Source organism: Felis catus, chromosome E2, assembly GCF_018350175.1.
Source record: "Felis catus isolate Fca126 chromosome E2, F.catus_Fca126_mat1.0, whole genome shotgun sequence".
Classification (NCBI taxonomy): Eukaryota; Metazoa; Chordata; class Mammalia; order Carnivora; family Felidae; genus Felis; species Felis catus.
In genome coordinates, this window is record NC_058382.1 from 3,746,980 (window position 1) to 3,774,891 (window position 27,912).

The 27,912-nt window shown below is 54.1% G+C and overlaps 3 protein-coding genes and 1 long non-coding RNA gene across 22 annotated transcripts; 2 read left to right on the forward strand and 2 right to left on the reverse strand.

Annotated features, from left to right (window-relative positions):
• Positions 1-58: 58 nt before the first annotated feature.
• LOC105261220 lies at positions 59-14,059 on the reverse strand. 2 transcript variants are annotated; one of them, XR_002738639.2, is made up of 4 exons: positions 13,928-14,059; positions 8,399-8,650; positions 3,160-3,491; positions 59-3,066 (listed from the first exon to the last, which is right to left on the reverse strand). It is a non-coding gene; the product is annotated as an uncharacterized LOC105261220 (long non-coding RNA). The 2 variants fall into 2 exon arrangements; XR_891138.4 differs by having other exon boundaries at positions 4,698-8,650.
• Positions 4,855-11,213, forward strand: LOC102899271 (leukocyte immunoglobulin-like receptor subfamily B member 3). 15 transcript variants are annotated; one of them, XM_045045866.1, is made up of 13 exons: positions 4,865-4,956; positions 5,114-5,149; positions 5,332-5,616; positions 5,766-6,068; positions 6,293-6,589; positions 6,808-7,110; positions 7,423-7,473; positions 8,385-8,501; positions 8,831-8,873; positions 8,951-8,988; positions 9,170-9,225; positions 9,993-10,148; positions 10,227-11,213. In XM_045045866.1, the coding sequence occupies exons 1-13, from the start codon at positions 4,923-4,925 to the stop codon at positions 10,371-10,373; spliced, it is 1,866 nt and encodes a 621-aa protein (XP_044901801.1). In that variant the 5' UTR covers positions 4,865-4,922; the 3' UTR covers positions 10,374-11,213. The 15 variants fall into 15 exon arrangements, 14 of the variants coding, with proteins under 14 accessions (XP_044901813.1, XP_044901801.1, XP_044901805.1 ...); XM_045045870.1 differs by having other exon boundaries at positions 9,993-10,037; XM_045045868.1 differs by having other exon boundaries at positions 9,996-10,148.
• On the forward strand, positions 13,956-20,588 carry RPS9 (ribosomal protein S9). Its single transcript, XM_006940885.4, has 5 exons — positions 13,956-14,084; positions 14,324-14,445; positions 14,687-14,809; positions 19,292-19,478; positions 20,334-20,588. The coding sequence occupies exons 2-5, from the start codon at positions 14,349-14,351 to the stop codon at positions 20,509-20,511; spliced, it is 585 nt and encodes a 194-aa protein (XP_006940947.1). The 5' UTR covers positions 13,956-14,084; positions 14,324-14,348; the 3' UTR covers positions 20,512-20,588.
• LOC101082866 (leukocyte immunoglobulin-like receptor subfamily B member 2) lies at positions 20,577-27,484 on the reverse strand. 4 transcript variants are annotated; one of them, XM_045045883.1, is made up of 12 exons: positions 26,974-27,484; positions 26,733-26,768; positions 26,282-26,449; positions 25,839-26,138; positions 25,320-25,601; positions 24,721-25,020; positions 24,194-24,229; positions 23,129-23,245; positions 22,695-22,743; positions 22,576-22,616; positions 22,302-22,354; positions 20,577-21,592 (listed from the first exon to the last, which is right to left on the reverse strand). In XM_045045883.1, exons 1-12 carry the CDS (start codon positions 27,020-27,022, stop codon positions 21,404-21,406), a joined length of 1,620 nt encoding a protein of 539 aa, XP_044901818.1. In that variant the 5' UTR covers positions 27,023-27,484; the 3' UTR covers positions 20,577-21,403. The 4 variants fall into 4 exon arrangements, with proteins under 4 accessions (XP_044901818.1, XP_044901817.1, XP_044901816.1 ...); XM_045045882.1 differs by having other exon boundaries at positions 22,695-22,740; positions 26,282-26,566; positions 26,974-27,481; XM_045045881.1 differs by having other exon boundaries at positions 26,282-26,566; positions 26,974-27,480.
• Positions 27,485-27,912: the final 428 nt, after the last annotated feature.

Below are 27,912 nucleotides of genomic sequence, written 5' to 3' on the forward strand. Positions count from 1 at the left end.
GAATTACACCATGTAGTGTTGCTTTCATTGAGTGTGACATCAGTAAAACAGATGAGACTTTGCAGCTCTGAAATGCCTTATTTTATTTTTTATAACCATATTTCAGTAGTACCTTAAATTCTATCTAAATACCAGAACAAAATGGCCAACAAGATTTTAAAGAAATGACTTTCTATTAGTACAAACAAGCTTTCAAAATAGGCATTACACTTATAAACTTTTTAATTATATGAGGTTGGGGAAAGATTGGATAGTATGGGAGACTTTGGAAGCCACCACAAAGATTTCCTTTGGCAGATAGTGTTCTCTCTTTTATCCAGATACTTCATAATTTTTTTTCTTTTCAAGGAGAGGACAAAATGCACATGCTTGGAGGGGAAATCAATCTGGTGGTTGAGGAAAGAACCCACAACCCCTCCTCATCTCTCTTGAAGGCACACCCTGACCTGGTGACTTTAACATGTGGGACATGAGTCCTAACAGGGCAGATGGGGTGACATGATTCCACAGAATTTACGAATTTGTCTCTGCAGATGCTTTCACTATTGGCCTCAGTAGTAATTTGGCTCAGTATACAATTCCCTACCAACACTTCATTCCTTGGGGATATTTGTCAGTAGCTTCTGGCACCCATTTTTACCTTTGGGAAATGTAGCCTGGAGGTGGCCTTTGCACTTTCCCCAGGAAGTAATTTTAGGACGTTTCTGCAGACCCAACGAGCCTCTGTTGCATATTTTTCAATTGAGGTGAAATTCACAAAGAATAACATTAACCATTTTTACAGGTACAATTCAATGTACGATTTTTAAAATCTAATTTACCCTGGATTTCTTCATTTTACTATGAAGTGTCAACATACGGGTTTTATTTTTAAATGTGCATCCACTACCATTTAAATGGTCTTTCCTCATCTTTGGAAAACACTCAAATTACTTGCTTCTTGGGCAGTTGGGAGACAGCATTCTCTGTCCTTTCTTCCTGACACAGTAGATGTGACCTTGGCCCTCCTCATTCTACTCCCAAGTACCTGAAATCTCCATTTCTGGCCTATTCCGCAGTCTGGAAAGTTTCCTCAATATTGTGTTCCAGCTTCCTGACAAACTCTTCAGACAGGTCTTCCCCTTGACAGAATGAAAGCTTAGAACATATTCATTCAACTGGATTCTTCACCATTAAAATTTCTAACTCATTTCTATCATTGCCTCTTCAAGTATCAATCATATTCTTTTCTCAAAAATGCAAGTTCCGGGGGCACCTGGGTGGCACAATAGGTTGAGCGTTCCACTTAGGCTCTGGTCATGAGCTCGTGGTTTGTGAATCTGAGCCCCGCACTTGGTTCACTGCTGTCAGCCCACAGCCCACTTCCGATTCTCTGTCCCCCTCTCTCTGCCCATCCCCCACTCTTTCCTGTTCTCTCTCTCTCAAAAATAAAGACTTTTCTTTAAAATTCAAGTTCCTCCATCATCTTTATGATATGAAACACATACCTAATTTAAGATAAGTCTACATATTCCTGGCACCGTATGTCCATAGATATATTAGCAGAATTCTCAATGAGCATTAAGATTGACTTTGTAGCACTGTTTCTTCTTATCAGGACTCCTCTTTGCAGTATACTCCTGTTGGGAGGGCTGAATTTCCACACACCTTATTTTCCACAAAGGTTTCCTCCTACAGCTGCACTGGGAGTCATTCATGATTAGGCAGGGATGCCTGCAGTTGTTTTGCCCTGTGACATCCACTCCCACAAACTTAGTGTCCACACATAGTTGTGTCTTGCACGTATAGTTGGGTCTAATGTAGGGCTCACACTCACAGAGGTCCACGTCTTCCTGCACTACAGTGAATTCTCTTCTGCATACATGGGGCCATGGCTCAGTGCTGACCACGGCTGGTTCTGTTGGCAAAAATATCCCAGTGCCCAACCACAAAAATGGAGAAGGGAGCAACACAGCCTCCAAACTCACCAGAGATCTGATCCCATCCTTGCCTGTGAAGACCTGGGGTTCCTCTCATGTCCACACAGAGGGGAAACATCCACACTGATGACCCCTTGTTGGTCCCAGACACCGGTGGCCACTCAGCTTTGACCTCTTGTATCTGTTGAGGTTCCTCAATTTGGGAACTTTCTTTTCTCCTCTTCTGCACTTGGCTGTGCCTACATTTTTCAGAAATATGATAAATAGCATCTCTCGGTGTTAGGAACGAACCAGGGCTCTTGAGTGAGCCCATCCATTGTCTACCTAGACAGTGGAGTCAGACAACGCATCCTCTCATGCACCTCTTCCAAGACTCTTCATCTGGCCTGAAATTAGTGATGACTGAGCCACCCCATGAACATGACAGCACGGGCCCCACACCTGCTCTGAACACTAGGGTTCATGACAAACCTCTCCCAAGGAGGAAACTCGGGCTCAGAGACTGGATGATATTTCTCAAAGTCACACAGTCACTAGATGATAGTTGAATCTTTTTTTTTTTTTTTTTTTGATAGTTGAATCTTTACACAAAGGTCAGTTTTCCCTTCATATTCAGAGCACAAACCCAACCGACTGAGTCCGAAGCTGAAGGCAGGACCAGAGCAATGCGGGGATACCTGCGAACAGAAACAAGGGGCACCAGGGGGCTACGTTTCTAGCAAGATGTGTGGGCGCTGTTGCAAGAAAAGGGAAATCCATGATGAGGGCTCTTGGCAGGGAGAAAACCCACAATCAGGGACCAGGAGAAGAGTCATGTTTTCTCACCATATTCCCCCGTTTTCCTCCTTGAGCTCATCGTCACAGTGAAGCTGAACTCGGCCGGCCCAGTTAGCTGTTCAATGCATGCACTGCCATGAGGCCTGCAAAGCTGGCTGGCCGCGATGCAACACACTGCACATGCCTCTTTGTGATTTCCTGCTGGTGGGGGGAGCAAGCGACGTCACAGGCTGCGCATGCGTCCTTGGGATTTCCTGCCGGTGGGGGGAGCAAGTGAAGTCACAGGCTTCGCATGCGGCTTGGGATTTCCTGCTGGTGGGGGGAGCCAGCTGAGACACAGTCTGCACAACTTCCATCCCACACTCCTTTCCTGAAATATGTTTTGATAAAGGACAACTTTTACAACGTAAAAGTATGATTCCATACAGATAAAAAATAAACACAAATCAACATTTGTATTTACCTCATTGTGAATGAGGGAAGTAGGATGATGCCACCACTGTTTACACAGGACTCCAAAAAGCAGACTCATTTCAGGACAGGAATGTTGAAAGGAATTCTCCAGTGTGAGCGAAGGCTTCTTCCACCTGCTCTTGCCTCCTCCCAGCATTCTCTGTTGGGGCCTGTATTTGAGGATCCTGTACTGTTGATGATTCCTCTGTGGGGTCAGCGATTGGTGATTCTTGACCAAGAGGTGTAGCGAGCAAGCTCCCCCTTCTGGCTTCACGATCCTTTTTTTGTGGGGTTTCTCTGTATTAACCTTCACACTTCTCCCAACTTGAGAGTACCTTGAGACTGTTTGATCCAAACATGAGAGTCCGTTTCAGACACATGCATACGCACATGGGAGAGATGCCCATAGCTAACAGCATGAGATTTCGTCTGTTTGAGCCCACACAGGGCGGGGTTACTCAATCTGGACCAGGGGCACGTATTACAGACTTCCATCCAAAAACATGGGGAAGGGGAGCCTCAGCTTCCAACCTTTGCCTGGAGCCCAGATATTTCCCCTGTGAAAAGACACTGGGGTCCCTCTAGGGTCCACAAGGATGGAAAATCCCTCTCTATGATCCCTCCATGGTCCCAGGCACCAGTGGGAACTCAACTTTGTTCTCTCTTCCCTGCTGCGGTTCCAACTCCATTTTTGGAAATTTCATTTCCCGTTTCTCTGCATTTGTCCATGGCTGCGTATTTCAGAATTACTGTGAGTGGCAATATTGGGTTTCAGAACAGACCAGGTCTCCAGTGGGTGCATCAACCAAACAGCTGACTGCAGCATCGGACCCCCGGATCCTATCACGTCATCAGGACCCAGCCCAGGCTCATCTTGCCTGGTCTGGAAACTCACAGTGACTTCACTCCTGTGCACCTGGCACCAAATCCCCACAACCACCCCGGGGTTTGCAGTTCAGGACAAAACGCATCAGATGAGGAAACTGAGGCTCAGAGAGAGAACATTACCACCCAAGGCCATGTTGACAGTGGATGCTCCGGGAATATTTTGCTGAAGATGTTTTCCTTCAAAATGTAACCTCTACCCCAAATAAATGTCCCCTAGAGTTTACAGGCAGGACCCCAGAATGGCTAAGACAGCTTTGCCCCAGGAATGAGGGGCACTGGGGAGGCAGGAGGGACTCACAGCTGTGTTCCCAGGATGGGGGGTGGACGATGACACAGGAAGATAGAGAAGACCCTGAAGGCTGAGACAGAAAGAAAGCCCCCGGCCCCAGGTGAAGAGAGGGTTTTTGTTTCCTTCCCTGTTTCCCTGTATTTCTCCTCTGTGTGCATAACCCTAGTGACCTTGACCTGAGCCATGCAGAAATGTCACAGCTGTGTCTGCACTGACATGAGGCCGCAGAGGAGCCAGAACCCACACCCCCTGCAGCATCTCCGGGGCCTGGGGACCCCATGGGAGGTGAGGACCCCCGGGGATGTGCTGAGAATGAAGGAGAACCCGTAAGGGAGGCTCTGGGAGGGAAGGAGGTGCCCTGGTCTCCTCACCTGGATGGGACATCTCAGGAAGCCTTGGGTCCACTTGCTGCACCATCATGGACACCAGAGTTGGGCCCCTGGAAACAGGCTGTTCCCCTTCCTGTGGGGCTGCTGACGTGACAACCCCATGACCAGGCAGGCCAGCCCCCAAGTGGCCACACCCTGTGCTTCTGTCTGTCCTCCAAGCACGAAGGTCCCTCCCTCTGCACAGCCGGGGCCAGAAGCAGAGACGCCATGACCCCCACCTTCACGGCCCTGCTCCTCCTCGGTGAGATCTCAGGAGGGGAGAGGATGCCCTAGTCTGGGAGGGACCCACCCCACAACCAGGCCCTGGGCAGTCAAAGACCTCAGGCACAGGAGGGTCATCGGGAGGAGGGGTATTGCTCAGGACTCGGGGCCATCCTCTCACAGGGACTCTCTTCCAGGTCTGAGTGTGGAACCCAGGACCCAAGTGCAGGCAGGTGAGTGTGTCCCCAGGTGTCCCATCCCACCTCCTCACTAGGGACGGGGGTCACCCACCAGGCAGCTGGGAATGGAGGACAGCAGTTCTGGGCGGATGGAGAGGGGACGTCTGGGGGTTTGGGGCTGAGCTAAGATCTGAGGGTGGGGAAGGTCTTGTGATACAGCCTCTGTTTCCTTCCAGGGACCCTCCCCACACCCTCCATCTGGGCTGAGCCAGGCTCTGTGGTCCCCTGGGGTAGCGCTGTGACCATTTGGTGTCAGGGGACCCTGGAGGCCCAGAAGCTCCATGTGTATAAAGACGAAGGCTCAGTGTACCTGGACAGACAGCCCACACTAGAGCCTGGGAACAAGGCCAAGTTCTCCATCACATACATGACAGATAGACATGCAGGACGGTATCACTGTTCCTATCGAAGCCCCACTGGCTTGTCAGAGCGCAGTGACCCCCTGGAGCTGGTGGTGACAGGTGCGAGCCCCCTCAGGGTCCCCGCCCCAGGCTCTGCCCTCAGGGAGGGGGTCTCCTCCCAGCATGTCTCCCCTCACAGTCCAGCCCTGGGGGTGTTGTGGGGGGTGGAATCTGAGCCCCATTTAACACGCCCCCTCCCCCTCTCCTAGGATTCCATAGCAAACCCCATCTCTCAGCCCTGCCCAGACCCGTCGTGACCTCAGGAAGGAAGGTGACCCTCCAGTGCACCTCATGGATGGGATTCCATAGGTTCGTCCTGATGAGGGAAGGAGAACCCAGACCTGCCTGGACCCTCGACTCCCAGCGACACACCAGTGGGCAGTTCCAGGCCCTGTTTCCTGTGGGCCCTGTGACCCCCAGGCTCAGGTGGACCTTCAGATGCTATGGCTATTACAGCAACACCCCCCACACGTGGTCACTCTCCAGTGACCCCCTGGAGCTCCTGGTCTCAGGTGAGGGAGTCTGATTTTTGTTGCATCCGTGTTTTGACCACCAGACAGGTTATGGAGGCTCTGCTCCCAGGGGAGCCCCAGATCAGAGGGTGGGGTGAGGGGGACACGGGATCTCACAGGTCAGAGACACAGAATGTGAGAGACACTGAGACCTGGGGGTCAGGACAGGAGAAGAGAGGTTTGGGGAGAATCTGCTCCTCAATCCACGACTGCTTGTCTCCCAGGTATGTCCAGGAAGCCTTCCCTCCTGACCCAGCAGAGCCCTGTCGTGACCCCTGGACAGAGGCTGACCCTCCAGTGTCGCTCTGACGTCGGCTATGACAGATTCGCTCTATACAAGGAGGCGGCACGTGACCTTCCCCAGCACCTTAGCCGGCAGCCCCAGGCTGGGCTCTCGGGGGCCGACTTCCCCCTGGGCCCAGTGAGCGGCTCCCATGGGGGCCGGTACACGTGCTATGGTGGACACAACCTCTCCTCCGAGTGGTCGGCCCCCAGTGACCCCCTGGACATCCTGGTCACAGGTGAGGGGACACGGGTTCAGTCAGACCCCCGACTCTGCACAGGCCCTACTGGGGGTGTCCCAGGTGGTGGTGGCTGGGGTCAGGGGTGTGGGGTCCCCAGGGAGGGAGAGAGACAGAGAGACAGACGGGACGGGGAAGGAGAGAGACTCAGAGGACAGACAGGCAGACTCAGTTCAGAGCAAGGATGGACAGCCCCTCACCTGCCTTCCTCTCTCTAGGACAGCTCTCCTACACACCCTCCCTCTCAGTGCAGCCAGGACCCACGGTGGCCTCAGGAGAGAATGTGACCCTGCTGTGTCAGTCCTGGAGCTTTGTGGACACTTTCTTTCTGTCCAAGGAGGGGGCAGCCGACCCTCCCCTGCGTCTTAGATCAAAGTACCGAGCTGGACATTACCAGGCCAAATTCTCCATGAGTCCTGTGACCTCAGCCCAGGGGGGGACCTACAGGTGCTACGGCTCATACAGCAACTTCCCCTACCTGTTGTCACACCCCAGTGACCCCCTGGAGCTCCAGATCTCAGGTGAGGGGCCCCAGCCCTGTCCCCTCTGTGTCCCAATGTTGTCTTCAGGGCCCTGTGCCCAAGAGAGCCCTGGGCTGAGACATAATGGAAGGGGCTCAGGGGAAGTGTCACCCGAGGGGTCCGCCCCTCAGAGCACAGGAGGGAAACACGCCCCTCCCTCCCTGCCCCTTTCCTTGTCCCCGTCACCACAATGCTCCAGGTGGAGGAGGAGGGCCCTGGGGGCCGCAGGGCAGAGGGAGAAGACTGTTAAGCAGAGACAGGGTCTTGAAGGGAAACTCCAGCCCCCTCCTCTACTACTGTCTTTCCCCCCAGGATCCTCTGGAGAGTCCGCCCCCCCAGCCACAGATCCCAGCTCAACAGCTGGTGAGTCACAGTGGCTTCTGTCCAGGGCTTTCCTTCCCATGTTTCAGAGATGCCAGGGCGGCCACCAGGCTCCAGGGGCTCTGAGGCCAGGGGGAGGAGGGCTGGGGTGGTCATGGCAGAGGGAGAGGGTGGGGGCCCAGCTGGGGAAGAGGCAGCCCCCTCTGCCCACCCCCCACCCTCCCCGACACCAGGAGCCTCTGCGGGCAAGTGAAGGTCTCTGTCAGGAGGAGGCGGGTGGGTCCATGGGAGCAGGGGTTGGTTACACCATCAGTTCAGGCACCTCTGGAGACACTGGCTTGGACCCGCCCTCCCCTGCCTGGGCCTCAGTTTCCCCAGGTGTAAAGGAGAGAGTCATGGCCCAGATTAGATTTCCCCTCAGTTCTGGCCGTGGCTCCGGCCCCCTCCGGGGGGAGAGGAGGGCTCACGGGGAAGCCCCTCCGGGTCGGGATTCTATGGGGACCTGGCCCTCTGCAGCAGTGACATGACCCTGGAGGGGGAGGGGCGGGAGGACAATGGCTGGGGGCCTTCAGGTAGTGAGGGGAATCTGGAAGGACCCTCGGCCCCAGACGAAGACGCTGGGACAGACCCGCCTGCAGATAAGGAGCCCAGAGCCCCAAGCTGGTGTCAGCCTGGGGGGGGCAGCATGAGGAGAGCGCAGGGAACCCACAGCCCGGGTTCCAGTCCCAGCCCTGCTGCCTCCACTCTGGGCCACCTGGGACACATGATCAGCCTCCCTGTGCCTCACTTTCCTGTCTGTGGAGTGGGGGGATGGGGGTGGGGCGGCAGTCCCCTGCTGCGTGACCCTTGACAGGGTCAGAGGTGAATGCCCAGAGCCCAGCACGTGCCTGGCACACAGCAGGCGCCCAGTTAAATGGCATCACTGGCTCCTTCACGGTGTGGCTCTGCCCAAGGTCCCAACCGGTACCTGTACGTCCTCATCGGGGCTGCGGGGGCCTTCGTCCTGCTGCTCTGCCTCCTCGTCGTCCTCCTCGTCCGTCGCCAGCGTCAGGGCAAAGGCAGGAAGCCGGGTGAGAAGGGACGGGGGTGACCAGCCCCAGGGGGTGGTGCCTCTCCCGCGGGTGGATGGAGAGTGGCTCAGGGCACCAGCCAGAGGGAAACCAGATGTGGGAAAGGCCAGAGTGGAAAGACACTTCTGCAGAGTCTCACGTCGGAGAGGCTAGAAAGAAAACACCTAAGGTCGGCACCCATGTGCCAATTGAAGGTGTTTTCTTCTCTTCCGTGTCGGGAGATGTTGAAACACGGGCAATATGTGTGAAGGGTTCCTTTCCTCTGGGATCACGTGGCGGGGGTTGGAACCTCCCAGCCCAGGGGGAGGCTGATTCCCAACTTCCTGCAGGGGCCGCAGACCCAGAGCCCCAGGACAGAGGCCTGCAGGACAGGTAACTCGTGCCCGCAGACCCCCGGGCCCCCATCCGCCCGCCAGTCTATGCCCCCTAACACCCCATCTCCTCCCCAGCTCCGGGCCAGCTGCCGCCACCCAGGAGGAGACCCTCTGTGAGAGGAGTGGGGCCGCCCCGGGGGCTGGGGGCTGGGAGGGGCTGGGGGCTGGGAGTGAGGACGGTGTTCCTGAACGTGTGGCCTCGGCCCCTCACCCGCCACTGGAGCCCCTGGACCGCGGGGTGGGGTGTGAGCCCAGGGGACCTTGCCAAGAGACACGCCCCCCTTTCTGCCCCAGCAGATGCCGCCGTGCAAGACGCACAGCCCGAGGAGGGGGTGGAGCTGGACCAGCGGGTGAGACCCCTGCGCCCGTGCAGACCCCGAGGGCCCTCCTGGTGCCAAACGTAAACCAACGGACACTCCTGTGTCCTCACGCCACCCGGTCGTGGCGGTGTCCCACGGGTGCCCTCTCCCTCCTTGGGCACCCCGGGGCCTCTTGCCGTGACCTCGCGGGACCTCCCACATGCCCCCCTTGACTGGTCCTCACCCGCCGTCGGACTTCCGGTTGTTGGGGTGCTCGCCCAGGTCTCAAGAGGGTGCGTGAAGAAAGGAATCACCCGCAGGTCTCTAGGCCCCATTCGTTCATTTGCCCGGCAAATGTGCACGGAGAGCCCACCGTTTACCAGGCCCCACCTAGTGCTGCAGGCACAACATTGAGCAAACCTGACCCACGCTCGCGAGCTCACCTCGTGGGCGACAGACCGTATACGAGGAAGTGGGCGGTGTCCTGGAGTGCAAAGTGTGGCTGGGGAAAATAAGGCAGGAGGTGGGGGTAGCAGGCGCAAAGGTCCTTAGGCAGCAACATGCGTTTTCAGGAAGGTGGGGGTGGCGGCCATGTGGTTGGAGCCAAATGAGCAAGAAACAGTGTCAGGAGCAGATTCAGAGCCGTAGGAAGCACCCAGATGCCCCAAGGCTCAGGAAGTCCCTGAGGAGTCCACCAGGAGATTGACCTAAGCTGCCTAAAAGTTCGAAAGCATCACTCTGGCAACAGTGTGGAAAATTCACCGAGGCTGTCGAGTGGAATCAAGGAGACGAATCTCCCCCTCACTGTCTGTCTCCAGCAGGACGCGGAGGATGGAGACCCCCAAGGAACGACGTATGCCCAGGTGAGCCACTCAAGATCAAGACTCAGTCGGGGACCGGCCACTTCTCCTTCCCCCCTGTGGGGGGGATTGCCGGACACAGAAGCAGAGGAAGACAGGCAGATGGACAGTCAGGTGGGTCCTCTCTTCTCCAGGCTCCCAGGCTCGCCCCACCCCAACCACACACCTCCCCTCTCCCTCCGCCCACTGCAGGCTGCCGCATCTGACGCCCCCCCAGATGTGACCTACGCCCAGCTGAACCGCTTGACGCTCAGACGGGAGACGAGTGCACCCCATTCCTCCCAAGCCGGGGAGCCTCCAGCAGAGCCCAGCGTGTATGCTGCTCTGGCCATCCGCTAGCCCAGGAAGGACCCACAGCCCACACTCCAGGGAGGGGACCGCGGGGACCCCAGGAGGCGCAGGAGCTGCCCACAGAGGCCGCCTAATGGCCCCAGCCAGCTTGGACTCCTAACATAGACCAGTAAGAACTCCTGGGACCCTCTGGGAGTGACCGGATTCTGCCATCAAAGATAGCTAGAGCCCCTACATTTTGGAAATAAAGCAACAGACTTCTCAATCCGTGAGTGAAATAAGAAAAACAAAATGGAAATGGGAGAATGCTTACGCTGAATAATGTAAATGTTACACATCAGACCTATGGCGCAGGAAAATTAGCAACCAGGAACAAACGTATTAGAAAAGAAAAAGCCTAAAAAGTCAATGGCATAAACTATTGTACCAAGAATTTTAAAAAAATAGCAAATTATTCCAAATGAAGGTAGAAGGAAGGAAATTATAGGGATAAGAGTAGCTACTAATGAAGACAAACAAAAAATAAAGCATAATCAATAAAGCCCAAAACGTTTATTCGTGAAAACATGAAACATATTCATAAATCCTAGCCACAATGCCAAGAAAGAGAGAGACAGACAGACAGACAGACAGACAGAGACAGAGAAAGAGGACATTATGAGCACAGCATCACATCCTATAGACTTTAAATACATAACAGAATTATTGTTTATTTTTATTACTTATTATTATATTATTAACGATTTTGTGCTAATACATTAGAAAATGTAGAGGAAATGGACAATTCTCAAAAATGCAAAATGATGGAATAGGGATAAATAGAAACTCTAAATGCCGTATGTATAAAATATGTTGAATACACAATTAAAGTTTTTTCCACAAAGTGAACTGAGTCTGGAAAGTTTCACTGATGAATGCCTCCAAACACTGATGTACTCATAAAAATACACACACACATGCATGGACACACCTACATGCATGTGAACATGCAAACACACATGTGGACACACAGGCACAAATATACACATAAACACAAACACGTGAACACACATGCATGCACAGACACATGGACAGGCCTACATACATGTGAACACGTGAACACACACAAATATGTGAACGCACACGTGAACACATGGACACATATACGCACAAACACAGGAACACATGCACGCAGAGACACATGGACAGGCTTACATACATGTGAACACGTGAACACACACAAATATGTGAACGCACACACAGACACATGGACAGACCTACATACATGTGAACATGTGAACACACACTTGAGCACACACAGACACAGAAACACCTACACACATGAACACACACATACACACACAAGAACCTGTGAACACACGTATGCACACGTGGGCATATGGACACACCTACATCCACAAACACGTGAGCACACATGTGAACACACATGCACACATACGCATACCAAACTTACACAGGCTTCCCCAGAGAACAGAGAAAGAAGGAATGCTCCCCTGACACATTTTATCAGGCCAGAAAAACAAAAATGAACACGAAAACCTGGCAAGAAAACTACAAACTGGTAAAATCACGGTGAGCTCCGTCACATGGACTCAGGTATAGGTCCCTAAACAAAATATCCAGAGACAAGGTTCAGCGATCTATAAAATAGGTTAACATGTCATGACAATGCAGGTATCTTTTTTTTTCAGGAATGCCTGGTGAGTTTCATATCCAAAATCAATACACTTCAAACATTAAAATAAGAAATAGTAAAGCAAGACAATAGCAACAGATGCAAAGCTTTTGATAAAACAGATCGCCAGTTTATAATAGGGATAATTTTTACAGGCAAAAGCTTGAAACCTTTGTGCTGTGAAGGAGACTCAGACAACCATGTTCGGTGCTGCCACTTGTATTCAATAAGTAACCAGCCAATTAAATAAGGCAAAAAAAAAAAAAAGTGATAAGCACTAAATGGATAGAATAATGCTGTATTGATTATTAATGGATCCCAAAATTGTGTGCATGGACTATTCAAAATCATATAAAGATCCATGATTCTAATTTGAAAAGGACTTATGCAATGTGTCTGGACACATCATCAATGTCCAAAAATCACCTGCATTTCTGGGGGGCCCCTGGGGGGCTCAGTTGATTAAGCGTCCGACTCTTTAGTTTCGGCTCAGGTCATGATCTCACCGTTTGCGGGTTCAAACTCCACATCAGAGTGCAGGGCCTGCTTGGGATTCTCTCTCTCTCTCTCTCTCTCTCTCTGCCCTTTCCCCCACTCATGCTTGCTCTGTCACTAAATAAATAACCTTTTAAAAATAAAAATAAGGGGCGCCTGGGTGGCGCAGTCGGTTAAGCGTCCGACTTCAGCCAGGTCACGATCTCGCGGTCCGTGAGTTCGAGCCCTGCGTCAGGCTCTGGGCTGATGGCTCGGAGCCTGGAGCCTGTTTCGGATTCTGTGTCTCCCTCTCTCTCTGCCCCTCCCCCATTCATGCTCTGTCTCTCTCTGTCCCAAAAAATAAATAAACGTTGAAAAAAAAAATAAAAAAATAAAAAAATAAAAATAAAAATCAATTGCATTTCAGACGTTCACTTTGGGGGCCCAGAGAATGGGGAGAGCAGGTTAGGGGCACCAAGTACAAAGGCAGAGGGTCAAACTGCGGGGTCCTCTCCTTTTAGAGCGCTGGCCACAGGCACATTATTTCAAACTCTGAGGCAGCGAAAGCAGATGACCACCATCTGCATGGGGATGTTTACTGGATGCATCATACAGTGATGTTCCTCTACTAAGATTGTAAGAAATGCAGATAAATGACGAGCACTGGGTGTTCTATGCAAGTGATGAATCACTAAATTCTACTCCTGAAACTGTTATTACACTATATGTTAACTAACTTGGATTTAGATAAAATTTAAAAATAAAATAAAGAAATATGGATAAGTTAAGGTGTTAGGTTAATTCCCAGAGTCCCAAAGAATTGGGAGAGGTTTGAATTACATGCGATAGAGGCACGATTCATCTTATGACATGTCGCTTCATGGCGCGTTTTTACACACTGAAGGTTTGGGCAACCTGCGTTAAGATTTTACTTTTAGAAAGAGAGCGCGCGCAAGGGAGAAGGAGACAGAGGCTGACTCAGCGCGAGTCTGACGCGGGGCTCAATCCTGGGAACAGGACCTGACCCAGAAAGAGTGGCATGCTCAATCGACCTCAGCCACCCAGGAGCCCCAGCATTTTAAAATTAAGGTATGTACTTTTTTTTTTAAAGACATAATGCTATTGCCCACGTAATAGACCACAGTATAGTATAAACAGGATTTTTATACCCACTAGAAAACCAAAAAATTAATTCCATTTGCTTTATTGCCATATTCCCTTATTGGTGGTCTGGAATTAATTCCCCAATATACCCAGGTGTGCCTATAATCCTAGAGCGGGGGCGGCTGCAGCCCAGAGAAGGTGGACATCGCCACTCAGAGGCTCGCTAGCGGGTCCTGTGAGGTGACCGCCCAGCGGCGCAGGAGGGTCCTCACTTCCCCGGGGGCGGACGCCGTGACTCCAGTCAAGGACAGACGCGGGCGGCGCACTCAGCTCCCCGCCCCGGCCCTACCTGTCCTCTCCGAGTGCTTTTCCGCTCGGCACCACCTCTTCTGATTGGTGCAGGCTGGCGGCGTGCGCGCTGACGTAACCAGGCAGCGGCGTTGCTATAAAAGCGAGGCCGGGCCGCGGAGGTTTCTCTTTCTCAGCTCTCGGAGCCTCCGGTGAGGGTGAGTGTGCTGCCCGGCTCTCTGGCCAGGGTGTGGGTTGCAGGGGCGTAAGGACCTTCCGACATGAAATGAGTATGTTAAGGCGGTCGGAGGTGGTTGGACGGGACTGCGGAGCGGTGGCGCTGGGCGAGCCGGCTTTGGCGGCGTCGCGGACGGTTCTCGCGAGCCTGCGGCGGCGTTGTGGCACTGCGCAGGCGCCGTGCGCGGCTCTCATAGGCTCGGGTTTCCGTCCCGCGCAGGCGCACGCGGACATTCGCGGCCAACATGCCGGTGGCCCGGAGCTGGGTTTGCCGCAAAACCTACGTGACCCCTCGGAGGCCCTTCGAGAAATCCCGCCTAGATCAAGAGTTGAAGCTGATCGGTGAGTAGTGTGACCCGGGTTTCTGTTTCCGGGCCAGGTGGGGCTTGGCCGGCGCGTGGGTGAGGCCGCACACGTGCTCATTGCCGCGGGCGTTCTCGCGTGAGCGTCCCGCCTCTCCCCCCCCCCCCCCCCCCCGGAGGTGTGCACGGTTTGGGGTCTGGCGGGGTTGTCCAGCCTTGCGTTTGCACTTGGCCGGGGGGCTGAGCTCGCTCGCCCAGCAGCCAGACCCCTCTCTTCGCAGGCGAGTATGGGCTCCGCAACAAACGTGAGGTGTGGAGGGTCAAGTTCACCCTGGCCAAGATCCGCAAGGCTGCCCGGGAGCTGCTGACGCTGGACGAGAAGGACCCGCGGCGGCTGTTTGAAGGTGAGGGAGTGTGCGCGAGCCCACGGGAGGGACACTGGGTGCGGGGCGCCGCCGGCCTCCCTCCCGCCTCTGCTCGTCCGTTGGTCAAAGGTCTGGGCCGAGCGGGGGGAGCCCACCTCTGGCCCTGAGTGGAAGTCATCCGTGGGAAAAGTGGGTCTGGAGCCAAATCCCCCTTTTCTGTAAGCGTGTGACGCGGGCTTCCCCAAGCATTGCCTGCTTTTATAAGGTGGTCAGCGGTGTTTTCCAAAAGCCTGAACGGGAAGGCAGCCTGTAGGGTGATGATTTGGGAAGGGAATGCAGATCATTTGGGAACTTTACCACCTTTCCAGAGCAACAGCTGATTTCAGTCACCTTATGATTTTCTTGTTTTTCAGGGTTGTAAGATGGAAATAATGTTAAAGTAGCTGGAGTTGTATTTTTCTGAATTTTTTAGATTTGTTACTTAATCTGCAGGACAGCTTCCTGGGGGTAGCTTATGATACGTTTTACAGGTGATCCTCTCGTAGTGGGTCCAGACAAACTCAGTGATGGGGTGGACTGAGAAGAGTTTCCAGGAAGCTTAGAGAACATGACCAACAGTTGAAACAGTATCTGAATGTGAAAGAAGTCAGAGTATCTATCCCACAATGGCTTGTGAAAGCTTCTGTCACAAGTGTACAGGTCACTTGCTCTGTGTTAACTCCTAAAGTTGGGCCGCCTGGAAGCTCTCCTCCTGATACTGCTTTTGGCCTGAGCTCGGGGACACTTGGTTTATGGGGGGGCTGGGAATCATGTTTTGCTTGTTTCTAAATTTTTGATTTCTTTTCCAATCTATAGCTGAGAAGGAAACTGCTTTTACATTTGAGCCTTCACCGTTATGGTTGGGCGGTCAGTCATATTAGAGGTTGAGAAAGCTCTGGAGCTTGTTTAACCATCACCAATAGATCACGTGATCATGAAAATTCAGGAATCCCCTCCCCTGTGGATGCCTGGGTGGGACTTGATCTAAAAGTCTTTGTGGAGCCAGCCAGTTAATTGAGGGCAGAGGGACTTTCTGAAGATCAAGCTACTCCAACCCATGGTCAGATATGCAGTCCTGTGGCTGACCGGGCAGGTGAACCCAGAGTATTTGTGGTTTCCCGTGGCAGAAGTGGACTTTACTGGGGAAGGCAGCCCATAGGTTTGTAGGCATTTAGTAAACGAAGGTGTTTAGCCCGACTGGACAGGAAGGAGCCTGCAGGCTCTCTGCCTGTCCCTGGAGGTGTTTGTCACTGGTCCAGCCTGAGGTCTAGCCTTCCCCACTAAAGGCAAGTGACTGGGTGAGAAAGTGTTCTGATTTTTATTAAAAAGGCTTTGACTCGGGGCGCCTGGGTGGCGCAGTCGGTTAAGCGTCCGACTTCAGCCAGGTCACGATCTCGCGGTCCGTGAGTTCGAGCCCCGTGTCAGGCTCTGGGCTGATGGCTTGGAGCCTGGAGCCTGTTTCTGATTCTGTGTCTCCCTCTCTCTCTGCCCCTCCCCCGTTCATGCTCTGTCTCTCTCTGTCCCAAAAATAAATAAACGTTGAAAAAAAAATTAGAAAAAAAAAAAAAGGCTTTGACTCTTAAACTAGTTGCAGCCAGCGCTTGGCTGGGAGCGGTTTGTGGCTCCATCCCCATGGCAGCTATAAAGAAACAGGTATAACATCCATTTTTCAGATCAGAAACTAAGGCATTTTAATGCTTGCTTCATGCCATTAGGACGAGGAAAGGCCTTTTAATGATAGTGGTTTTATTTTACATAGAAATTTCTAAAGAGATTCTAAAATTGATGTCAAGTTTCTGTTCTCTAGCATGAGGACAAAAAAGGCAAAAAGTATCCTAGCTGGTAGATAATCCCAAACTAGTTTTTGTGTGGGGGCATTTTTTGTATTAATATTTGAATAGTGTCTTTTTTTAACCAAGGTATAATTCACAGACTATATGTGGTTTTTAGATGTGTGGCATGATTCGATATTTCTTTGTACCATGAAATGATCACAATAAGTGATCTAGTTCATTTCTGTCACTATCTGTAGCTTAAAAAAAGTTTTCTTGTAATGAGATCTTTTAAGATGTACTCCATTGGTGCAGCAACTCTTGACTCAGGGTTGTGAATTCTAGCCTCACGTGAGGTGCAGATATTACTTTAGAAATAAAGTCTTAAAGATGTGCTCTCTTGACAACTTTCTCGTATACAGTGAGTATTCTAACTGGAATGTGGTACTTTTTGACCACATTCACCCACTGCCCCAGTGACTCCGGCAACCACCATAATGTACTCTGAGTCTGCGAATTTGGGGTATTTCTGTTGATGGTAGCTTTGTGTGGATTCCACGTATAAGTGAGATCATGGCCTTTGTCTCTGATTGACTCCACTTGGCATGGACCTCGGGGTCTGTCCGTGCTGTTGCAGGTGCTAAGATTTCATTCTTTTTTATGGCTGAGTAATCGCCCGCTTTGTGGGTGCCGCATCTTTTACCCGTTCAGCTGTCATTCAGTGAACACTTAAAGTTGTTTCCATGTCTTAGCCACTGCAAATAATGCTACAGAGAGCGTGGGGGGAGCTTCCCTTTTCCAGTTAGCATATTCGTTTTCTTTGGATAAATATCCAGAAGTGACATTGCTATGTCGTCATAGTTCTGGTTTTGACTTCTGAGGAAACTCCATCCTGTTTTCCAGACTGGCTGCACCAATCTCACATTCTCTTTTAAATTTAACGTTTGTTCATTTTTGAGAGACAGCATGAGCAGGGAAGGGGCAGAGAGAGGGAGACACAGAATCCGAAACAGGCTTCAGGCTCTGAGCTGTCAGCACAGAGCCCAACGCAGGGCTTGAACTCACAAACTTCGAGATCCTGACCTGAGCCAAAGTCGGGTGCTCAACCAACTGAGTCACCCAGGCGCCCCTACACATTCTCACCAACAGTGCATGAGGGGAGGGTTCCCTTTCTTTACATTTTCACGGACTGTTTTTTTTGTCTTTGATACTGTTTTTGGCAGGTGTGAGGTGACATCACTGTCGTTTTGATTTGCATTTCCCTTTATCCTGAGAGAGCACAAGCCAGGGGAGGGGCAGAGAGGGAGAGAATCCCAAGCAGGTTCTGTTATCAGCACGCAGCTGGCTGCAGGGCTCAGTCCCACAAATCGTGAGATCATGACCTAAGCCAAAATCAAGAGTCAGAAGCTGAACCAATTGAGCCACCCAGGCACCCTGGTATCATGGATATTGTAACAATACTTCCAAACCACAGGCATGGAATACCTTTCTATTTTAATGTTTTAGGGGGTTTTTTTTGTTTTTGTTTTTTTGATGGGGGAGCACAGGATCTGAAGCTGACTCTGCACTGACAGCAGAGACCAATGTGGGACTCAAATCCATGAGCCATGAGATTATGACCTGAGCCAAAGTCAGATGCTCAGCGAATTGAGCCACCCAGGCACTCCTGTTGATGTTTTTGTAAATGGGAAAATATCATATCTTAGGTTGAGCATTCGTTAGAGTGAAGAACGAAGCCATACTAGGACTTGGGATGTTGGGAAAGGTAGAGTGTTTCTCCATTTTGATCGTCTTTCTCCATTAGCTGTGCTAGAAAGACTGCAGTTTTCCAGGAGCAAGGGGTCATGATGCCAAGAATCCGGGATAGTACAGAGCTTCCTTGAATTGTCTTGCTGTAATTAATGATAAGGTCACTTGACGAGAAGTGAAACTAATCCTTTTTAAGGAAAAGCAAAGTTGGGCTTTTACTCCAGTGTCACGGTGTTAGGCTATGAGCCTGTGTGAGTATGAACTCTGGGGACAGGGTTTGCCTCTGGGATCCCAAGTCCTGGCCGCTGTGGAGTGGTCAGGGGCTATGGGCAAATTGCAAGGCCTCCTGCACCTGGGGGTTACTGGCAGAAGGGCATGACTTCATGCCATTGTTGACATGAACACACCATAATTTCTCAGCGGGAAACCACAGATAGAATGGTAGAGCATATGACATACTCCTTAAACGTGTTCCCAGTCTGAGGGTCTTCTAGGGCCTAGAGGCTAAGTGCTGACAGCCCTATATTGTCAGGGAAGGCGGTTGAGCCTCAGATTTGACTGACTAGTAGCGGTTTCTTGACTCCAGGTTAGGTCTTGACCGCTGCGCTTCATTGTGGGAATAATGGGTTAGCAGCCGCAGCACCTAGTCTTCGGGGGCGGTGGGGAGTGGTTAAGTCCTCTGGCAGGATTGTCTCATTACTCTCCTGACAGCTCACGGAAGGTTCTGTTCCTTGTTTCAGAGAAGAAAGGTGGGTGTGGTCACCTGCCCTCCTTGGTAAGACAGGTAGGTGTCGCATGGTTGTGAGGATTGTAGGAGCCACACTGTGGCCACTTTGTTGGATCTTACATCAGAGTCATGGGCCCTGCTTCCCACTCACATACCACCTCCATGCTTGGGAGCTCCCAAGAAGTCTGAAGTGAGCCGGAAGCCCGAACGCGTGCTTCCTTCCCCTCCTACCAGGTAACGCTCTGCTGCGGCGACTCGTGCGCATTGGGGTGCTGGACGAGGGCAAGATGAAGCTGGATTACATCCTGGGCCTCAAGATCGAGGATTTCTTGGAGAGGCGCCTGCAGACCCAGGTCTTCAAGCTGGGCTTGGCCAAATCCATCCACCATGCCCGCGTGCTGATCCGCCAGCGCCATATCAGGTACTCCCTCTGGGCTCCCGGAGTCTCTCTTCCACCCCATCCTCTCCTCTGGTGGTTGCCCTCGCTGAGTTTGCTGTCCTTACCTCCTGTGCAGCCCTCGGAGGTGACGGGTGTGAACATACCTTGAGGGTACAGGTTGACCCAAGCAGAGAGCTCATGGGGTGCTGGGGATGGCCTCATCCTCCCCCTAGCCCAGCGCAAGGGTCACTGCGGCCTGAGCCGTACACCTTGTGAAGGCTTCTGCGGGCGTGCAGGCAGCTGGACAGGTAACCGCTCTGGGTGCGCCCAGCTGGCTTGAGTGGGTTCGTGGGTTCGGCTGTCTGTTGGGTCCCTCACCTGGTGGCCGGCACGTTCTTGCACAATGTGGGCGTTAATTTGGTAAGCTCGCCTCAGTCCGTGGTCTGATGCTCAAGTGCCAGGGACTGCAGGGGTCTGGCTGGCTCCAGGTGGCAGCTGTCAGGGCAGAAGGGTTCTGTATCTGGGTGCTCTGTTTGCCCTGTCGGGTTCCAGAGAACCTGGACGGGTGGCTGCTTGAAGGACTGTGATGCTGCATCTCAGGTACTACACCTGAAGCTCAGTTGAGTTTTAAAAATCAGATCCTGGAATTGCTGCCATGTTGCCTTCTTACTTAGTGGTCACATGTGAGGTTTACTTGTGGATGTTTCCATTTCTGTAAGATGCGAACAGGAAAAACTCTCTCCCGCGATGCTCTGACGCCCTCCTGATCACACAGGTGCTGTGGGGTCAGTGTGGCTGCAGCACCCACTCTGCCGGCTGCAGAGTCGAAGCAGAGAGTAGGGTCTCATCCTGCTGGGATCCTTTCCCCCCTCCCCTCACCTGCCATCCCCCCTCCAGGGTCCGAAAGCAGGTGGTGAACATCCCGTCCTTCATTGTCCGCCTGGACTCCCAGAAGCACATCGACTTCTCCCTGCGCTCTCCATACGGGGGCGGCCGCCCTGGTCGCGTGAAGAGGAAGAATGCCAAGAAGGGCCAGGGTGGGGCTGGAGCCGGAGATGATGAGGAGGAGGATTGAGCCCGCCCGCCCCACCGCGGGGCTATGGATTGCCTAGTTTTCTAGTCAGATAATAAAACAGAATCAACCCTTTGGAACTGGTGTTTATTGGTGGGTCTGTTCTCCTTCCTTCTCTGAACACACAGGCTTCTGTGGTGGGAAAAAGCTCAGGCTTCCTCATCCTAGCAAGTTCACACTTGGAGCATTGCCTCTTGCTTAGAGGGGCCTGGGGAGCCTACCAGCTGGGGGTCCTTGTTGGGGTAGGGGAAGTACACCCCACTCATGTCTGCTGCTGGGAGCCAGCTGTTGGCATTGGGGTGGGGTGGAGTCCTTTCCCGGCAGAGAAGTAGTGAGTGGGGGTCAGGGGTTAAATGTTGGGGGTGGGCGCAAAGAGCTGAACCTGGGGTCACTGGTGGAGACGAACTACTGTAGTTGGGTTTTGGTAGGAAGCCCTTGAGAAGGTGAACAGACTGATTTCAAAGCTCATTTTGGTGGGGTTGGGAAGTGGGTGAGTCCTAATTAGGGGCCTGTGGGAAATGACATTTAAGACCCAGCTTCACAGGGATGGTCCTGGGAGGCCACCTGGCTGCCACGAAGCCTACAGAAGATCCTGAGTAGTCCTATCCTAGTGCTGGTTGGTAGGCCTTGCCCTTCCCCCACCACCAGGGTTACCACTTGGTGGTCTTGGCATTTCCATGGGAATCCTTGGAGTCAGGGTCACTTTACAGGAACCCTAAGGTCAGCTGTATGGTGATGGGAATTTCTGGAAGCAGTTTCCACAAGGTCCCAGTAGTTGGGTCCTTGTCCTGCCTCCAGGCTGGGTGGGATCAGGTAGTACCCACTGTGGGCAGCTCCTTTGCCCTGCAGGAGACCTCGCAGACCCCTGGAGTGTGGGGTGTGGGTCCTGCTTGGGCTAGCGGATGGCCAGAGATGCATACACACTGGGCTCTGCTGGAGGCTCTTGGGAGGAAGCGGGTCCACTTGTCACCCGCCTGAGGGTCAGGCAGTTGAGCTGGGCATAGGTCACGTCCTGAGGGTCTTCAGAGACCAAGCTGTTGATCTGGGTATAAGTCCCATCTTGGGAGTCTTCAGAGACTACAGCCTGGAGCAGAAGGAGAGGAAAGGCATGTGGCTGGAGCAGAAGAAAGCCTGAGGCCTGGGGAGGAGAGGCTGCACCCACGGCGGGGCTAAGGCCCTGTTAGACACCGTGAGGGATGGTCTTGAGCCCCCCTTGCCCTCCTTCAGTTTGTGTCTGGGGGAGGAGGGCTGTTGGGGTTCAAAATGCCTACTGCCTGGACACAGCTGCTACGTGGATGGTTGGCCCCTGGAGTCTGGTGCTGGGGGAGGGCAAGGCTGGAGGTAGGAATTGAGTGTGGCCATCAACGTGGATGGACCGGCCCCCACGCCCCCACAGGGGGTTCAGCCCGTTGGCCAGGGTGAATCGCGTGAACAGCTGTGGCTGTGGGTGGGACAGATGGGGAAAGACTGAGCAGAAAGAGGACTGAGCTAAGCTACAGGACCACTTTGTGTAGGTTTTAGGAGGTGCCGCCTCTGGGCCTCTACTGGCCCAGGGCCTGGATTTCAGCCCTTTGTGCAGGGCACAGGCAGCCCTAAACTCCAACCCTGCCCCCTTGACCTGAGTGTCCCCAACAGCTCGACAGAAGAGACCAAGGACCCTGAGGTTGTAGTCGCCCAGAGAGTGTCGTGCTTCCAGAAGGGAGAGGCTGCGGGCTGCCGGGTGGAGTGTTTGCTGGATTTATCACATGAACAGAGAGGCAGGGGTGCCCTGGTCAGGACCACAGGGAGCCCACCTGGCTGTCCAGCTGTCTGTCCTCTTCAGCCTGTGTGTCTTTCATGACAGCATCTGGTAGGGACAGAAAAAGGCGGTCCCATCTCTTGCCAAGATCCCTTGAGATCTTGTATGGCAGGAGCCCAGAGAAGAACAGTGATGTTACCAGGCCACAAGGTGATCAGATGCTCTCTCACACCCGAGCCCAGGACCCTCTCCCAATCCACAGCCTCCACTGCCCACCCACATTCTCTGGGCCCGCCTCCTCCCCAGGGTGGCCCCACACTTCCCCTTACACAAGTTCTCATCCTGGGCGGCCGTGGCAGCAGGACCGGAGCTGGGGAGGAGACAGGGCTGTTAGGCGGCAGTGAGGGGGCCACCAGCTGGTGAGAGTGGGGTCTCGGAGAGGTCTTACCTCCCACGCAGGCCTTCATCCTCAGGCGCTGGGATTGTGGCTGCTGCTGCTGCAGGGAGTTGGAAATCAGCCTCCGGCACCCCACCGTGGAACCCTCCCCTGGGCCTGCCTTAAGCTGAGGATCTCAGAACTGGAAAGATTATAATCCCCTCCCATCACCGTGCAGAATTCAAAACAAAGACGTTCCAAACAAAAAAACAAAACTTGGATGTGCTTTCAAGCATTTCATAAATTTGGGAAGGCAAAAAATTAAAATATTGACACGTATGCTCACATGTACTCCTCTCTCCAGACTTTCTCACTGGGCGATGCTGGAGTTCTACGCTGGCCTTTCCCGCGTCTGGTTTCCCTCTGGCTGGTGCCCTGAGCCACTCTCCATCCACCCGCGGGAGAGCCACCACCCCCTGGGGCTGGTCACCCCCGTCCCTTCTCACCCGGCTTCCTGCCTTTGCCCTGACGCCGGCGACGGACGAGGAGGACGACGAGGAGGCAGAGCAGCAGGACGAAGGCCCCCGCGGCCCCGATGAGGACGTACAGGTACCGGTTGGGACCTTGGGCAGAGCCACACCGTGAAGGAGCCAGTGATGCCATTTAACTGGGCGCCTGCTGTGTGCCAGGCACGTGCTGGGCTCTGGGCATTCACCTCTGACCCTGTCAAGGGTCACGCAGCAGGGGACTGCCGCCCCACCCCCGTCCCCCCACTCCACAGACAGGAAAGTGAGGCACAGGGAGGCTGATCACGTGTCCCAGGTGGCCCAGCATGGAGGCAGCAGGGCTGGGACTGGAACCCGGGCTGTGGGTTTCCTAATGGGATTTTGGGTTTTTTCCATGCTGTCCCCTTACCCCTCCCCCACTGGCAGAACACCAGAGTGGAGACCTGTTCACCAAACCCAGTCTCCGCCCCGCCCAAGCCCAGATCTGTCTCCCACTGTGCACAGGCCCAACACCCCTTGGGGGCCTGTGTGGATGTGCCGTGTGTGTGTGTGTGTGTGTGTGTGTGTGTGTGTGTGTGTGTGGACAGGCATCCACAAGGGCAGGAGGGGGGGCTCTCCCCTTCCAGAGCTCTAAAAGGGGCCATGCTGAGGGCATTCACCAGAATCTCTCCCTGGGCCTGAGGGAGGCGACAGGAGGCCTGTTGTGCTGACAGTTAGCCATGGGTCTCGGAAAGGGACGGACTTGTCCAGGATCCCACAGCGGGGGAGAAGCAGATCTGGGCCTGAACCTGATTTCCAAGCCTTGCTCTCTCCCCGACTGCACAGCAACTCTCGGGCTGAGCCCCCGTTGCCGTCTGTGGGGGTGAACTCAGACACCTCCTGTGTGTGCCCACGCCACCCACCCTGCCGCACCCCACACACAGTGCAGCCACCTTCTTGCCCTTTGCAATCAGAGGACTTGTCTCGGTGAGAAGGAGCTTCTCAGGCCATAATCTCAGGAAGAGACTGAGGCAAGCCTAGACTGAGCTCCTCCCACCCGCGTCTCCCAACAGAGACTCCACTTACCCCTCCATGGGGTGACTGGTGCATCCTCAGAGCCTCCTGGGGACCAGGAAAGAGAGGTAAGGAGGGGTGCTCTATGCTCCACACTTCAGGGTGCTGGTCCCCCAGGTGGGAGCCCACCTTTCCCTCCACCATCTGGCCCAGACTCAGAGCCCCCTGGAGCCCCGTGGTCACCCCTGACACGAGCCATGCCAGAGATGGTGATCTTGGTCCCCCCAGGGATCCACGCCTCTGCTAGTCCCCCACTCTCGTGTTGGTGTCTCTCGGTGAGGAGCTCTGAGGACTGGAGACTGGAGGAGGATGGGGGTGGTCGGCCTCTGGCCTCACCTCCCTCCTTTCTGTCAGGACCTCAGCAGGCAGGGTAGGAGGCAGGGATGGGGGTTGCTGTGACCATCCCTCTGAGAGCTGAGGTTCCCGTCTGCCGCTCCCCTCCTTCTGTGACCCCCTCACTCCCGTCCCAGCCTAGCATTTCTCCGTTGACAGGTCCCTGACCACGACAACACACAGGGGACAGGACTGGGGCCCCTCACCTGAGACCAGCAGCTCCAGGGGGTCGCTGGGGTGTGACAACAGGTAGGGGGAGGTGCTGGATGAGGCGTAGCACCTGTAGGTCCCCTCATGGTCTGAGGTCACAGGACTCATGTTGAAGTTGACCTGACAAGGTGCAGTTGTGTCCTGCAGACAAATGTGCAGGGGAGGAGCAGGTGACCCCTCCTTGGACAGGTAGAAGGTGTCGAGCCAGATTTCCGAGCGACACTGCAGGGTCACATTCTCTCCCCAGGACACTGAGGGCCCCGGCTGGGCCGAGAGGGACGGTTTCCTGTACAGGCCTGCGGGAGGAAAATTCATGACCTGTATAGATCTGCTTCCCCCTTCACACACCCTTGACCCTGAGCTGGGTGATGACTGTCCTCTCTGCTGGGACTCTGTGTGCCCCGTCTCAGTTCCTCTTGTCTCTCTGATGGGTGTCCTTTGTTTCCTTGGCCTTCACTGTCCCTTTCTCTGTCCCTGTTCCTAGACTCCATCTCAGCCTCTGCTCCTTATCCTCTACCTGGACCCTATCACCTCTAGCGGTGACCATGGCCCCAACACCCTGAGCAGACAGAAATATGGGGAGTGGGTCTCTCACCTGTGATGAAGATGTCCAAGGGGACACTGGGGGCTGACCACGTGGAGGAGAGGTTGTGTCCACCATAGCATCTGTACCGGCCCCTGTGGGTGATGTTCACAAGGCCGAGGGGGAAGTTGGGGCTGGGCTGCCCATCTAAACGCACGGGAGGTGTGAGCCCCTCATCCTTCATCAGAGCGAATGTGTCAAATCCGGCTTCTGAATGACACTGAAGGGTCAGGTTGTCTCCAGGCTGCACCAGCGAGCCCGGCTGGGCTGAGAGGGTGGGCTCCCTGTAGGCGCCTGGATGGGAGGGGACAGAGGCACCAGGGGATGCACACCCCACGTTGGCCCCAGGGCCTGAGGCGAGGCTCTCATGAGCACCCCCGCTCCACCATAGCTTCCATGTGTCGTCTGACTTCAGGAGGCCAGTGCCCCACCCACTTTCTATCACCCCCAAGGCCCCACTGGGCACTCGGCTTAGGTCAGTCATTTGGGCCCAGGAAGTAGGTGGGGCAGGGCAGGGCAGGGGCCCCTCACCTGTGACCTGAAGGTGCAGAGGGTCACTGGGGAGTGACCACACATACGGGTAGGAAGCTGGAGAAACGTAGCACCTGTAGGTCCCCCCATGGGAGGTGCTCACGGGGCCCACAGGGAACAGTGCCTGCCTCTTCTCACGAGGGAACTTCAATTCCAGGTGTCGGGGCGCGTCAGCTCCCCCCTCCTTCAGCAGACGGAAGGTTTGCCATGGATGTGGTGAGCTACAGGAGAGGGACACGTTCCCTCCTGAGGCCACCACAGGGCCTGGGATGGCTGAGAGGGAGGGTGGGTTGTACACTCCTGAGGGAGAAGGAGGGGCAGTGTTAAAGGGGCCATCGCCCCACGTACCCGTGTGGACAGTGAGCGAGAGTCCCCTGAGGCCACACTCTGTTCCCTTCCACCTGGAGGAGGGGCCCCAGGGGAGGGGCCAGCTTCTGCCTTACCTGTCACCACCAGGGGCAGGAGGTCACTCCACTGTGACCGGCTGTTCCTGCTGTGATATTGACACTGGTATCGCCCTGCATTGTGCGGACTCATGAATCCAAGGTAGAAACTGGCCTTGTCGCTGGACTCCTGTGAGATCTCCATGGACGTGGGTTCAGAGGCCCTCTCTTTATACAGATAGTAGACATCAGCCTGCAGAGATGCCTGACACCAGATGGTCACAGGGGTCCCCCTGGTGACATTGGGGCTGGGCTCAGCCCTGATGGAGGGTTTGGGAAGGTACCCTGGAAAGGAGTCAGATGGGGAATTGCAAGGGTGCCCTTCTCCCCTGTTTCCCATCTGTCACCCCAAGGCCCCTCCCGGACTGGTCACCATCAGCCCAGACCCTCTGTGCCCCCCAGCTGCCCAGCGGGTTGTTGGGTGGAAACAGGAGGTCTGGGGAGTACTCACTTGCCTGTACCTGGTCCCACGGACCCCAACACAGCCCTGGAAGAGAGTTCCCTGTGAGAGTGTCCCCCCACCCGCAGGTAGCTGTTCCAGGCCCAGTCAGGTCCAATGACCATGGGGGTCACTCTCTGGCCCCCAGAAGTCCTGCCCCCAACATGCCTCCCAAGTCCTGAGGTCTCTCAGGGCCCAGGGCCTGGGGGCAGGGCGGGAGCCACCCATCCCTCCTCTTGTCCAGAAAGCTCACCGAGACACAGAAGGGCGGTGAGGGTCTGGGTCCTGATGCTGCCTCCCATGGTCCCAGCGGTGCAGACAGCTTAAAAGTCCTCAGAGTCCACAGGACAGACACATGCACAGGGTGTGACATGGCCCAGGCTCTGTGGTCCCCATCATGGGTTCCTCACGAGAGGCCTTACAGGAAGGGGAACACCCCCTCCGGGGCCTTGCTCTGCTCTCCCTGAAGGACGCCCGACAGCAGAGGCCCTGCGACCTTTCAGACCAGATGCGAGTCTCACCAGACCCCACACGGCCCTGCCGCTCTGCCTGTTCCCCGCCAAGCCCAAGTCCAGAGAGTGACTCTGGTCCCAGAAGCCAAGGTCGGGGAGGGTGGGCCGGACCTGGGAACCGGCCCAATTTCAGTTCCAGTTCTGCCTGTGCCTCTTACAGAGGCTGTGTGATCTGGGTGAGACACTTCCCTTTCCTGAGTTCCGTAAATGCAAATTCTCTTCCTTCCTTCCACCACCCTGTCTGTCAATCATTCAGTGTTTACTGAGTAGTTACCATGTCCAGTCATGGCACCAGGCATTGGAGAATCATTGATGAGGCTGACAGAGTCCTTCCTTCCCTGGACTCATGGGGCTCTGATTAGTGACAACAGACAATACAAATATTTAGGTAGGAAAGAAACAATTCTGTTTTCGGTCTTACAGGACTGTTCCAGGTTGGAACTAAAAAGAAAACAGAGTGGGGGGGGGGTGCTTGGGTGACTCAGTAGGTTGGGCGTCCAACTTCAGCTCAGGTCAGTATCTCACAGTTCGTGAGTTTGAGCCCCTGGTCGGGCTCTGTGCTGACAGCTTGGAGCCTGGAACCTGCTTTGGATTTTGTGTCTCCCTCTCTCTCTGCCCCTCTCCCACTTGTGCTCTGTTTTTCTCTCTCCCTCAAAAATAAATAAACATTAAATAAATAA

Excerpts from the sequence above, each read along its gene's own strand:
- LOC101082866 (XM_045045881.1), bottom strand. The coding sequence starts at position 27,022 with ATGGGAGGCAGCATCAGGACCCAGACCCTCACCGCCCTTCTGTGTCTC. Across the intron at positions 26,769-26,973 it reads CACCGCCCTTCTGTGTCTCG|GGCTGTGTTGGGGTCCGTGG; the intron begins GTGAGCTTTCTG and ends ACTCTCTTCCAG. Across the intron at positions 22,617-22,694 it reads GATGAAGGCCTGCGTGGGAG|CTCCGGTCCTGCTGCCACGG; the intron begins GTAAGACCTCTC and ends TCTCCTCCCCAG.
- LOC102899271 (XM_045045866.1), top strand. The coding sequence starts at position 4,923 with ATGACCCCCACCTTCACGGCCCTGCTCCTCCTCG. Across the intron at positions 5,617-5,765 it reads CCTGGAGCTGGTGGTGACAG|GATTCCATAGCAAACCCCAT; the intron begins GTGCGAGCCCCC and ends CCCCTCTCCTAG. Across the intron at positions 9,226-9,992 it reads GGGTGGAGCTGGACCAGCGG|CAGGACGCGGAGGATGGAGA; the intron begins GTGAGACCCCTG and ends GTCTGTCTCCAG.
- RPS9 (XM_006940885.4), top strand. The coding sequence starts at position 14,349 with ATGCCGGTGGCCCGGAGCTGGGTTTGCCGCAAAACCTACGTGACCCCT. Across the intron at positions 14,446-14,686 it reads TCAAGAGTTGAAGCTGATCG|GCGAGTATGGGCTCCGCAAC; the intron begins GTGAGTAGTGTG and ends CTCTCTTCGCAG. Across the intron at positions 19,479-20,333 it reads ATCCGCCAGCGCCATATCAG|GGTCCGAAAGCAGGTGGTGA; the intron begins GTACTCCCTCTG and ends TCCCCCCTCCAG.